The sequence below is a fragment of the Macaca thibetana genome, chromosome 1, assembly GCF_024542745.1.
Source record: "Macaca thibetana thibetana isolate TM-01 chromosome 1, ASM2454274v1, whole genome shotgun sequence".
In the NCBI taxonomy this organism is placed as follows: domain Eukaryota; kingdom Metazoa; phylum Chordata; class Mammalia; order Primates; family Cercopithecidae; genus Macaca; species Macaca thibetana.
The window spans coordinates 40,045,535-40,058,037 of NC_065578.1; the positions used below are offsets into that span (position 1 = coordinate 40,045,535).

Genomic DNA, 12,503 nt, shown 5'->3' on the forward strand with positions numbered 1-12,503 from the left:
TGTGACTGTAGAGTACCTTCAAAGACATCTCAAACTTTTTTTTTTTTTTTTTTTTTTTTTTGAGATAGAGTCTCACTCTGTTGCCCTGGCTGGAGTGCAGTGATGGGATCCTAGCTCCCTCTGGCCTTGAATTCCTGGACTCAAGCAATCCTCCCGCCTCAGGCTCTGGAGTAGCCAGGACTACAGATGCATGCCACCATGCTCAGCTAATTTTTGTATTTTTTGTAGAGATGGGGTCTCACTATATTGCCTAGGCTGGTCTTGAATTCCTGGACTCAAGAGATCCTCCTGCCCTGCCTCAACGTCCCAAAGTGTCAGGATCACAAGTGAGAGTCACTATGCCTGTCATTCCAAACATTTTTTAGATTTGGAGCTGAATGCAGCATGGGCAGGTTGTTAGGGTTGAAGCACTGGTGATCCAGATCTGGAAGGAGCCAGAAGCCTCTAAAAGAGGCCACTGCAGGAGCCTCCTGACCTGGTTTCTGGGAATCCATCTGTTTCAACGATTTTCCTGGAACACAAATCTGATCCCATCACATCTTTTTTTTTTTTTTTTTAATTCCTTCAATAAAGATAGTTAAGAACTTGTGGCAAACTGCTTTTAGGGAACAAAACAGGAACACTGGGGTACAGAAATAAGAGATTTACTTTTCATGGATACCCTTGTGTAGTGTTTGGGGAAAAATTATAACAATTTACATAAATTCACTACCCAAAGGAAGGTCAAAACCCTCTCAAAAGTTTCTATGGCTTTCCGCTATCCCTAGGAGAAAGAAAAGCCTTTGCTTTGTCTATAATGCTCTTCACAGTATGGTCCTACCCAACTCTTCAACCTGATCTCATGTTAATCTCGCTTCTTTTGGCCCTCACGGACTTGGCTAGACCGGCCTTCCAATTCGGCTGTGCCGGCCTCTTTGGTCTTGCACACAGGCTTTTCCTTCTGCCTCACTTTTTAAAAAAATTATTATTACTGTTTATTTTTATTTTTATTTTTTTGAGACAGAGTCTCGCTGTGTCGCCCAAGCTGGAATGCAGTGGTGCCATTTCAGCTCACTGCAACCTTCGCCTCCCAGGTTCAAGCTATTCTCCTGTCTCAGCCTCCTGAGTAGCTGGGACTACAGGTGTCCGCCACCACGCCCAGCTAATTTTTGTATTTTTGGTAGAGACAGGGTTTCACCATATTGGTGAGGCTGGTCTTGAACTCCTAACCTTGTGATCCACCCGCCTACGCCTCCCAGAATGCTGGGATTGCAGGTGTGAGCCACCGCGCCCGCCTATTATTATTATTTTTATACGAAACGGGGTCTCGCTATGTTACCCAAGCTGGTCTCGAACTTTTGGGCTCAAGCATGCCTCACTTTCTTATCCCCGCCTCTCCCTTTCTCATCTTTGCCAGTCTACTTAGGTCTCTGCTTCAAAGTCACTTTTTCAGGAGGGGGCTTCCCGCCTGAATTCCCAACCCCCACCGGACTTGGTCAGTCCCGAGCTGGGCACTCACTGCCCCAGCACCAGCCATCTCTGCAGCAAGCACCCATGACAACCATGAAGTGTAATGAGCTGCTCAGTGTGCCTCCCTACATCGTTAGTCCGAAAAGAGGGTCCCTCGGTGCCCGGCACAGTGCGTGGCACAGTCGGTGCTTAGGGAGCGATAGCTAGATGAAACCGTAGTTTTCGGGATCCTAGTCCATCCAAAGCAGCCGCCTTCGGGGCAGGTGTGGGGAGGAGGGAGGCCGACGAGGAGCCAGCGCCGCGCGGCTCTCCGCACTTCCGTCTTGGAGGCCAGGGGTGGCGCTGCCGCTGTCCCTCGCCCGGAGGCAGAGATGCGCTGGCGCGTCACCGCCAGGAGCCCACAGTGAAAAACTATTGGATGGAAGGCGACGCCCAGAACTCCAGGAGAACGCTGTGGGAGGACGCGAGGCCAGGCGACTAATAGGCCAGGTGTGAGTCCCCAAACAGCATTCTCCCCTTCAAGAGAGGAAGCTTGGGCCACAGGCTGGGACGGAAGCAGAGGGGCAGACACGCCGAACCTCGCCCGGCCTCGAACCGCCGGCGACTCAGCTCAGCCGAGGCGGCCAGGAGGTCCGCTGGCCCCGCGCCTGCGCACGCCGGGCCCCGCCCCGCCCCGCCCCGCGCCCTCCAGGCCCGCCCCGCCCTCCACCTTCTGCGTGCGCACAGCCTACAGCCCGCCTCCGTGAAAGACTGCCGGGCGCATGCGGTCGGGGTTGTTCACTGGCTGTCCGGGGCTCCGCGCGCGTCGCCGGCCCGACTCTGTCGCTGACGGGAGGATCTGAAGCCGGCCGCAGGTAGGCCGACTCCAGGGATCCCAGGGGGAAACTGTTCTCCCGCGCAGGAGTCAGCGGCGCGAGCTGAGCCCGGCGCCGAATAGCCCCGCCGCCGGGGTGACGGACGTCGCTCCTACCAATCAGGGGCGAGGTGACTCGGCGTCCTGCCCAATGGGCTGTGTGCCTAACGGGAGTGGGGCGGGCGCCCCGGCCGGCGAGCTGCTGGCTCCCGCGCGCGGGCCTCGTGGCCGGGCGGTGCTGGGGAGAGGGGCCGAGCGGGGCGCGGGGCGCGGGGTGGCTTCAGAGGTTGCGGTGCTTGAGCCGCCGCGCTGGGCCGCGCCGAATCAGCTCTGCCGGGCTCGTCGGACGGATTAGGCCGTAGGGGCGTGGAGCGCCCCCCCAACCCCGTCCTTGCTCATCGTTTGCGAGGAAGCCCGGCAGCCGCCCATCCATTCAGGCGGTGCGGGCCTCGGGCCTCGGGCTCAGCCGCCTGGGGCTAGGCGGGGCGGCTCCGCGCCGTAGGACGAGGGGGCCTGCAAGCTCTCCGGCCCTGGGCCCCGCGGCTGGCCTTTGGGCCCCACGGCTTTCTCCCTTCCCGACGGCCGGGAGTCGGGGCGCTGGCAGTGTATAGAGCTCACCACGTTTGCGTAGCGCCCTTCCGTCCACACTCGTTGCAGTTTCGAATCCTCAGCGGCCCTGTGACGCGGGCGGCGTGGAGATTCTCACCCCCATTTCTTGAGGTGAGAACGCGCCTTGCAGGCAGCTCAAGTGACATGACTGAGGTCTGCACACGAGTGATGGGGGCTGGCACTTCATCTCATAACATTGAAAGAAAAAGCATTTTCCCCCCCTCAATCTTTGTTGAATTTTCGGATGTGTCTTGATATACGTTACTTCCGTGCCGGAAAACCTTCTTGCACCTTCCGTCACCTTCAGAATTAAGTTCAGATTGGGCATGCCAGTTTTTACATGATCTGGCCCTTGCCTACCTTTCCGGTTTGTCTTCCACCATATATCCCTCCCTCCCCGTCTTCTGCTTCTTGGCCTTAACCTCTGTTCTCTGTAGCTGCCCCGCACCTGCCTGTTCACCCTGTTCCCTTTCCTGTGCTCTGAGTCTTGCAGTCAGTCCTTCAAGGCCCATTGCAAGTCATATCTACAAAACAGAAGCCGCCTGGATCCGCCCACTACCCCCAGGACTTCTCTTACCTTCCTCTGATGCCATGGTACTGAAAGCTTCTGCTCTCTTCGTCCCCCTTTATAGTCTAAACATGTTTTCTGTCTGCTTCCACCATCACTGAATTACTCATTTATTTGTTAATGTTTCATCTCTCCAACTGGACTGCCAGAAAGTTGAGATATGGGCCCAAATCTGATTAATGTTTATAGTCCCCAAGCACAGTAGCTGTCATGTAAGTCAGTACCCCATAAGGATGAATGAATGAGCCTCCCGCCTGGTCTTTGTGTACATTGGCGTATTTATTGCCAGGCACTGAGACTGCAAGAATCTAGAGAGAGAATCTAAAGAACGTAAAGAGAGATGTTACCCTCTTAGAGTAAAATTGGGACAAATCAAATGTAATTGGATAAGATGAATCTTTTGTAGAAGTAACTCACTCAGAGTGGCAGAGGAATTTCTGGGATCATCCAAAACTTAGGGAGACCAGGGTATAGTCTCAGTAAGAGATATGTCTGGTTAGAACATATGTAAAATGTACCTAAATCTGATTTTCATGTGTCAATAAGGAACTGTAAAGTGAGAGACTTAGGGTCAGATAAGCTTGGAGACACCGCATACTGTATAGCAGTGATGATAGTGCGAATTTACTTACTAAACACTCCCAGGATTCTTGCGTTAAATGACTTGGTTTAATCAGCATTTCTCTGATGTATATCCATAAAACCCTTTTTGAGAATCCCATATGCATTTTGTTGAAAGCAGGGAGCATGCTTTTGGAAATGCTGCAGCAGAGGATGGAAAGAGCCTTTGGAGCCGGGAAGACTTCTGAGCATTCTTCCTTCCCTGCCAAGTGTGTGCTTTCCTGCTCTGGGGAGGGGGTGGGGCGGGGGAATGCTTCAAGCACAACTCCCTACTTTTCTTGTTCCTTAGTTTATTTTTATCATAATTTTGCTTCACATGGAACGTTCCTGAGGAGGAAAATGTCCTGACCATGCCAAAGTAAGCATTTTCTGCTACTTTCCTATTGTGTTTTTCATTTTGGTCACATTTGGGTTTGCTGACCAAATGGACGATTCTGGACCTCTGAAGCTGGGGACCAGTGATAAATCCTCCGTGATGAGCCTGTCACAGTCTCCTCACCTCTTGTCAATGCTGTTTTCACCTGTGTCTTGACTCTGCTGCCCTTACATCTTCTTTTATCTCTCCTTTCCCTGCCACTGTGGCACACTCTTGGGATTTAATCTCATCTCCCCTCTCTTTGAGTCCTCCGCCCATCATGTGCTTCAGACTCGTTTCTTATCTGATGTCCCTCTCCCCCAGTATTTACAGTCTCTCTTCATTGCATGCCTGGGAGAGATTTCTGACAAGGATCAAGTTATTGTTAAATTATAGAAGAGAACTACTTTTTTTTTTGAGGTAGTCTTATTCTGTCGTGCACACTGGAGTGCAGTGGCGTGATTCCAGCTCACTGCAACCTCTGCCTCCTGGGTTCAAGCGATTCTCCTGCCTCAGCCTCCTGAGTAGCTGGGACTACAGGCGTGCGCCATCACAGCTGGCTAATTTTTGTATTTTTGGTAGAGATGGGGTTTCCCCATATTGGCCAGGCTGGTCTCAAACTCCTGACCTCAAGTGATCCTCCTGCCTCTGCCTCCCAGAGTGCTGGGATTACAGGCATGAGCCACCGTGCCCAGCCGGGGAATTCCTTTTAATTATAGGAATTTTGGTTTAACTGCAACCACTTTTCAGTGTTGATGTTCTTTCCTTTTAGTCTATCTTTTATAACCTAGAGGAGCTTTGTTTTCTTGATGATACATTGTAGTTTAGCCAAAGACATTATTTATTTCCTGGAGAACTGGAGTGCTTATCCAAGTTTGAATTTTTTTCCCATGTAGGGAAAACAATGAGGCACCTGCCTGGTATCTCAGTGTCTGGCAGGGATGTCAGCAGACATGTGGGTTGTAGTGTTACATCAACCAGCTTAGAGCTGGTTTTATTAGGTTGACTCTGAAGGTTATTAGTTGTCAAAGCTTTAAACAAAAAACTATGTTATTAGAGTAGCAGTTGTTTTTCTACACATATTTGACTAAAGCCATTCAGTGATCCAAGAGATGTTTGTTACGATCCTATTTAAACCTGAAGACAACCTTTTGAAGTCCTGTGACAGAGAAACTAAGGCTTCAAGATGGTTCATAGCTAATAATTGGCAGAGCCAGTATTTGAACCCAGATGAGTTTGGTTTGTTGAGATATATTTATTTCATCTGTAATTTTTCTCTTTTCCAGGTCAAAGAGTAAAATGAAGTATATTCTGGTTACTGGTGGTGTTATATCAGGAATTGGAAAAGGAATCATTGCCAGCAGTGTGGGCACAATACTCAAGTCATGTGGTTTACATGTAACTTCAATCAAAATTGACCCCTACATTAACATTGATGCAGGAACATTCTCTCCTTATGAGCATGGTAAGCACAGTGGATTTCTTCATAATAATTGCATGTGGAAGATGTCAGCACTTGGGAATTATGTGCAGTTTGCATAACTTTTATTTTCTGCCTTCTAACAGGTCCCTTAATATAGCAGAATGATACTTTTTTCACCTAGACAGGAAGAATTCTTTTTTTTTTTTTTTTTTTTTTTTTTGAGACAGGATCCCATTCTGTCCCTCAGGCTGGAGTGTAGTGGTGTGATCATGGCTTGCTGTGGCTTCCACCTCCTTAGCTCAAGCGATCCTCTCACCTCAGCCTCCTGAGTAGCTAGGACTACAGGTGTAAATCACCAGGCCTGGCTAATTTCTAAATGTTTTGTAGAGGTAGGGTTCCACTATGTTGCCCAGGCTGGTCTTGGGTCCTCCCACTGTAATCCCAAAGTGCTGGGTATTACACGTGTGAGCCACCATGCCCGATTGCATTTTACTTCTTTGTTGTTATTGAGAACCTATCAACTGTGTGACATGCGACTGTGGCTGTTACTTCAAAGATTAATTGCTTAAAACTGGGAGAGATGTTAAAACATAGCTCTTGTTTTAAAATTCTGCATTCATACTCCTACTCTCTAGCATTGAGGTGAAAATCTACAAGCATTAAGTGTCACTAGTGCAGAAATCCTCATGTAACAAATAGCAGCAGGAAAAGATCCGTACACTTGAGTGATATTTAATACAGAATTCTTGAGCAGAGGATGAGTTATCTCTCTGAGGGAGAAAATGAGACATTTTTTTCCTTTCCTGTGTTTGAGCTTGTCTCCTATTGTAGTGGTAGGAATGAATCATTCTGGGCAAAATTTCTAGAGTGAAGTTTCATGGAATGAATGTGCAACAAAGGAATGGGGGAAATGTGTGCAGTTTCACAAATTTGTTTAGAACAAAAGCAGAGCTCAAAAGCTGATTTTTGTAATCAGCACAAACTTAATATGCATATATCCAGGCTTTGAATCAAATATTTTTATCACACTTTAAACCATATTATGCTTAATTAGGAGACTTTTCTGAAGGCTCTTTTTTCCCTAGGCAGCAGATGCTATATACTACTGTAGGGTCCTGTATACGCACAGCCCGTCATTCCCTCCCATCCCTTGCCATTTTATAACTCTTCTTAAGAATGAGTTTGTTGACAGACTAGAAGTATGAAGTTACCTTTTAGAGAATATCTGGTAATTTTTCTTTTTGTGTGTCATGTTTAGTTTTCTAGAAGTGAATTTCTGTGCTTCCTATCATGTAATTGCACACGTTGTTATGAGTGTTTTATTTCAGAATTGCAGTTGTGCCACGGTATAGGTATTTTTCACTTAACCTAAATGGTTTCTCTGTTCACTGCAGGTGAGGTTTTTGTGCTGGATGATGGGGGGGAAGTAGACCTTGACCTGGGTAACTATGAGCGTTTCCTTGACATCCGCCTCACCAAGGACAATAATCTGACCACTGGAAAGATATACCAGTATGTCATTAACAAGGAACGGAAAGGAGATTACTTGGGGAAAACTGTCCAAGGTAATACTGGATTTACCTTTAGAGCTTAAAAGTCTTAACCAGTTTAATTTCTTCCCCCCTCCCACCTCTACACAGATGTATAATTCCCTTTTGAGTAGAAAAGTTTACATCGTATGTGATTTCAGCATGAAACTCACAAGGTATTGTTACTGAAATATGCCTTCAGTTGAAAAATCAGAATTATATTGTTGTTTGCTAAAAAAAGAATTTGAAGAACCACTTCTTCATTGAAGCTTGTCAGTCCTGCCAAGGCAGCATGATATGAGTCCAGAGAACTGTTGTTTTTACACAGTAATGAGTGTGAAAGTGGTAAAGGCAACTCGATTAGGGCATTAAGCCAGATGGCATGTATGTGTGCATCTGGGACTTACTATGTATAGAAGTGAGAAGGAAATGAGCATCCATTGTGTATACTGGTTTCCAGGCCGTCAATGCCATATGGCCTAGGAGGAGCCTGAGAAGTGGGTTTCTGGGTCCTCCCAAGCTTTCACTGGCACAGTTTCGCTTACATCTATTTGCTGTTTCGGGGTTTTGTACAAGCATTCATTTAAGGAAAATGTTTTGCTGCTTTAAAAAGGTGGGGATGGAAAACTACTGATCTAGTATAATGGCAGTGGCCCAAATTTGGAGGGGTTGCTGAAAAGTGGCTTTAATCTGAGTTATGAGAGCAAATCTGCTTTTGGCTTTAGACTTTACTGGCCTGAAAGCTGAGGGTCACACTGACAGCTGGCTCTGGTCTGGGGCTGCCCTGGCGAGATTCTGGGCTAATTGGGTCATATTTGGATCTTAGCTTCCCCTCTCACTAGCTTTGTGAACATGGGCAAATTAACCTCTTTGAAATGTGGATTCCTTTTCTGTAAAATGGAGACAGTAACAACACCTACCTCTCTGGGTTGTTAGGAGGATTAAAGGAAGTAAAAGTCAATGAAGTGTTCCCTGACTTCCTGACACACAGAAAGGAATCGGGAATTAGAATGGTTTTGATTATACAGTTTGCTGTTTGTTTATTCATCATCCATCAAATTTGCATTGAATGCTCACTGCAGTCAGACGCTCACTGGTGCTGGTAATGCATGTGATGAGCAAGACCAGAGAGGTCATTGCCCACACGGAGGTTACCTGTGGGGGAGGCAAACAACAAACATACAACAAAACGAGACGTCTGTCAGAAGCAGTGAAGAATCCAAGTGGGGTGATGACAGAAAGAATGACTGGGAAAAGCCACTTTGGGCAGGTGGTTGGGGAGCCTCCCAAGAGAGGCCATTTGAGCTGAGAGGCCAGTCACAGGGAGAGTGGAATGAGAAGTGTGGAGGCGCAGGGCTACGAAGGCTTGGTTGGTCCAGGAATGGAGGGGAGGCCGGCATGGCTGAGGCAAAGTGACCGAGGGGGATGGTCAGAGAGCGGGGGTGGTAGCCACAGCCAGGTTCTACCCAGTCTCGGCTGCAGCAAGAAGCTCGGAGTGTACTCAGAGAAGTGGGAAGCCACCGAAAAGTTGAAGCGTGGGAGTGATGAATTCTGACTTGAATTTGAAAAGATCACTTTGACACCACGTGTGGAGTAGATAATGCATATTCTCCTGCGTGAGGCAAATGAATATCCTTGTGCATGAGGCATTGCTGTAACTGGAGTGACCTGGAGTTAAACAGTAATCTTCACCTTTTAGGAACTTGCAGTCTGTGCCCAGCAACTATGATTTTTGAAGTGTTGAGCAATTGCTGGCATTCTTTGAGCACTGACATGGCAGGTGCTCTACCGAGCATTTTACAGGTGCTGTCTAACAAAATTTCCACAACTTAACATGTTGTTAAGCTTAAAATGGTTAAAACAAGCTTAAAATGGTTCTATAATTGACCCAAAGATCCACAACTAACGAGTCATGGGACTGAGGTTTGAATCCAGACATTCTGACCCCGGGTGCTGTGCTCCTAACGACTCTGCTGTGCTGTGCTGGCTCACTGCAGTAGATTGTTTACCCTTTGGTAAACTGGAAACATATGGAACAGGGTCCCAGAAGTCTCTTGTTCCTGGAAATGCACTGAAGTGTAGTGTGCCCACCTTCATCTGTGAGCAATAGGGTTGGCCATACTGATGTGTGACTCTGCACAGGGGCATATGTGCCCGTGTGGCTCAGGACACTACTCTCAGCCTTGCTCTATTGCAGGGCTTCCAGCAACAACTTGGACATCTGGCTGCAGGAAGTGTGAGCTCAGAGATTTGTTGAGACCAGTTAAAGGGGGCCTCAAAAGTATTTTTATGACCCTGTTGCTACTGTCTCCAGGCAGAGAGTGCCGCAGTTTGTTTTCACAGTCAGTGCATTTGTCTCGATCAATGTAGATGGACAAGCGTAAGTTCCCTGTTTGTTTTCTCTTTCCCAGTTGTCCCTCATATCACAGATGCAATCCAGGAGTGGGTAATGAGACAGGCGCTAATACCTGTAGATGAAGATGGCCTGGAACCTCAAGTGTGTGTTATTGAGGTTTGTATGATTCTTGCACATGTGAACAAGTGTACTCATCTCCTTAGTCAGCCATCAACAACTGATAAGACATTTCCCAGTGGAGCCCTTGGCCTTCCTATCTGTGTTGGTGCAGTATGTTGCAATGTGGCAGGTAAGGGCATAGTAACAGTCATGTGGAATGGCCATGCAAAGGAAAACCGTACTTTGCCCAAAGAGTGCTCCTTTTTTTTTTCTTTTTCTTTTTTTTTTTTTTTTTTTTTTAGCATTTATAGATTTACTTAGTACTGACTATTCCCATGAGTAGTGTGACACATTTTCATCTGTCTCTTAAGCAAGTCAGCAGATCTTTTGCTTTCTTCTGGCAAGAGCATTCATCTCCAAATGAGCTTCATTTGGTTTCAGTATCTGTACTCCTGCTGTGCTGATCCTAGCTGTTAGATCTCAGTGTTCCTCAGATAACAGGAGACTCAGAAGTTCCAGCAGTTTGTTTATAACCAATGCTTTTTTTTTTTTTTTTTTTTTTTTTTTTTTGAGACAGGGTCTCACTGTCACCCAGGCTGGAGTCCAGTGGAGCAGTCATGGCTCACTGCAACCTTGACCTCCTGGGCTCACGTAGTTCTCCTACCTTAGCCTCCCGAGTTGCTGGAACTACAGTGTGCACCACCATGCGCGGCTAGTTTTTGTACTTTTTTGGGAGAGGCAGGGTTTCACCATTTTGCCAATGGCTTTTGAGCTCAAGCCATCTGCCTGCCTTGGCCTCCCAAAGTGCTAGGATTACAGATGTGAGCCACTGTGCCCAGCCAACTGATGCTTTTCTTGGGGCCTCCGGTGGCTCAAGCCTGTAAAGTGGGAGGCCGAGACGGGCGGATCACGAGGTCAGGAGATCGATCCTGGCTAACACGGTGAAACCCCGTCTCTAGATGTGAGCCACTGAGCCGTAAACCCGGGAGCCGGAGCTGCAGTGAGCTTTCCAGCTTGGGTGACAGTATCCGTCTCAAAAAAAAAAAAAAAAAAAAAAAAAAATTATTTATGGTTAACTAAGGAGATAAGATTTAGGTTTTTTTTTTTTTTTTGCTTTGTCACTGCGATACAGATAACATTCCTGACACCTCTCTCAGCTGACCTTTTTCTTGAAATGATGTGGAAAGTTCCACAATAACCTTTGGGAACGATGAGCCTGTCCAAAAGAGTAACCTTTTAGTACAAAGAGATGTCTAATTCTTGTTAACTAACATTATACAGGGTTAGAGAGTCCACGTTACATAATTACGCATCACTGAATCAGGAAGACAGACAGTTGTTAGAAAACTAAATTGCCAGAGAAGGGTTTAGTGCCTAACCTCTGAAACAACTTTGTTCTTCTAGCTTGGTGGAACCGTGGGGGACATAGAAAGCATGCCCTTTATTGAGGCCTTCCGTCAGTTCCAGTTCAAGGTCAAAAGAGAGAACTTTTGTAACATCCATGTCAGTCTAGTTCCCCAGGTAAGTAAGACATTGAAAGTTTTACTCTGGGAGAGATGGAGAGGAGGAAGGAAAGGTAAACTGGAATGGTTTTTACTTATTGTGTAGTAGTTTTCACTTGAGGTGCAGGAAGCAGAGAATAAAGAACTTTGTAAGTTTAAATTTGTTACAATCATACTTTTTTGAAAAGATCAAATAGAAAACATTTGAAAAATCAGGGCAGTTGCATTTGCAGATGTAGATTGGCCGTGTGCATTTGTCTTTACAGTATGGTGGAACTAGAGTAAAGAGGCTGTTTTTAAAGCAAATCTTGTGGAGAGGAGTCAATAGTAACAAAAATTAGGAAGCTGGAAGGCAGATGGATGCATAGAAACCGACTAAGCTGACCTTGAGTGCCAGATCTTATGCCTGCAGCAATGAAAGCAGAGAAGCTACCCTGTTTGCCCTGCAGAACCCAAAGCTCAGGAGCGGGATGAGGGTGGACCTTATGTAACTACTGCTTCAGAAGACTCAGACCCTGACATCTTTTTCCTAAAGTGCACAGTTGGGCATTAACCTCCTCCCACCTTGGCAGAAGACTGGAGGCTTGTTCTCTGGAGAGGGTTCCTGGATGAGCAGACACTAGGGACAGTTGAGGGCGGTAACACTGGACTACAAACATGGGGTTGTGTGTAATGTTACGCTGTTGACACTCCTTGCCTTCTTCCACCACTCGGTTCCCAGAATTGACATGTTCAGGCTTGGCCATTCCACGTGGGAGATTGTAAGATTGTCCTCTGGGGTATGGATAGCCCAGGATAAAAGACACTGGCTCTGGGGGCTCCCCGTGAAATAAGCCAGCCAGATTTTCACCAAGACAAGCCTACCCACTCACACAGAACTTACAGGTAGCATTGGAGCAGGCCTCCATACACTTGGAGAAAGCATCTGATAGGTAAGAGACCAAGCAACAGAAAGCAACTTACAGGGAACTGAGGCTCTACAAGCAGAGGAAACTTTAAAAAAAACAAAAAAACCCAAAAATGAGCAGTCATTACTATTCTTAGAAAATTAAAAGGAGATAAGGTATATCCATTAGATAAGAACTGGATGCTGTAAGAAAGAAACATTGAGAGAACATAAAAGAATCCTTGGAAATTAA

At 46.8% G+C, this 12,503-nt stretch overlaps 1 protein-coding gene across 3 annotated transcripts in view; it reads left to right on the forward strand.

The window, feature by feature from the left end:
- The first annotated feature begins 2,120 nt into the window (after nucleotides 1–2,120).
- The window catches only part of CTPS1 (CTP synthase 1), a 32,936-nt gene continuing 22,553 nt past the window's right edge, over nucleotides 2,121–12,503 (forward strand). Inside the window, exons 1-5 of one of the 3 annotated variants that reach the window (XM_050798772.1) lie at nucleotides 2,121–2,303; nucleotides 5,742–5,920; nucleotides 7,273–7,443; nucleotides 9,819–9,919; nucleotides 11,267–11,383. In XM_050798772.1, the coding sequence (XP_050654729.1) occupies nucleotides 5,755–5,920; nucleotides 7,273–7,443; nucleotides 9,819–9,919; nucleotides 11,267–11,383 (555 nt within the window). In that variant the 5' untranslated portion in view covers nucleotides 2,121–2,303; nucleotides 5,742–5,754. Of the gene's footprint in view, nucleotides 2,304–2,756; nucleotides 3,023–4,327; nucleotides 4,459–5,741; nucleotides 5,921–7,272; nucleotides 7,444–9,818; nucleotides 9,920–11,266; nucleotides 11,384–12,503 lie in introns of those variants that run through there. The other 2 variants (XM_050798763.1, XM_050798753.1) reach the window with 2 other exon arrangements.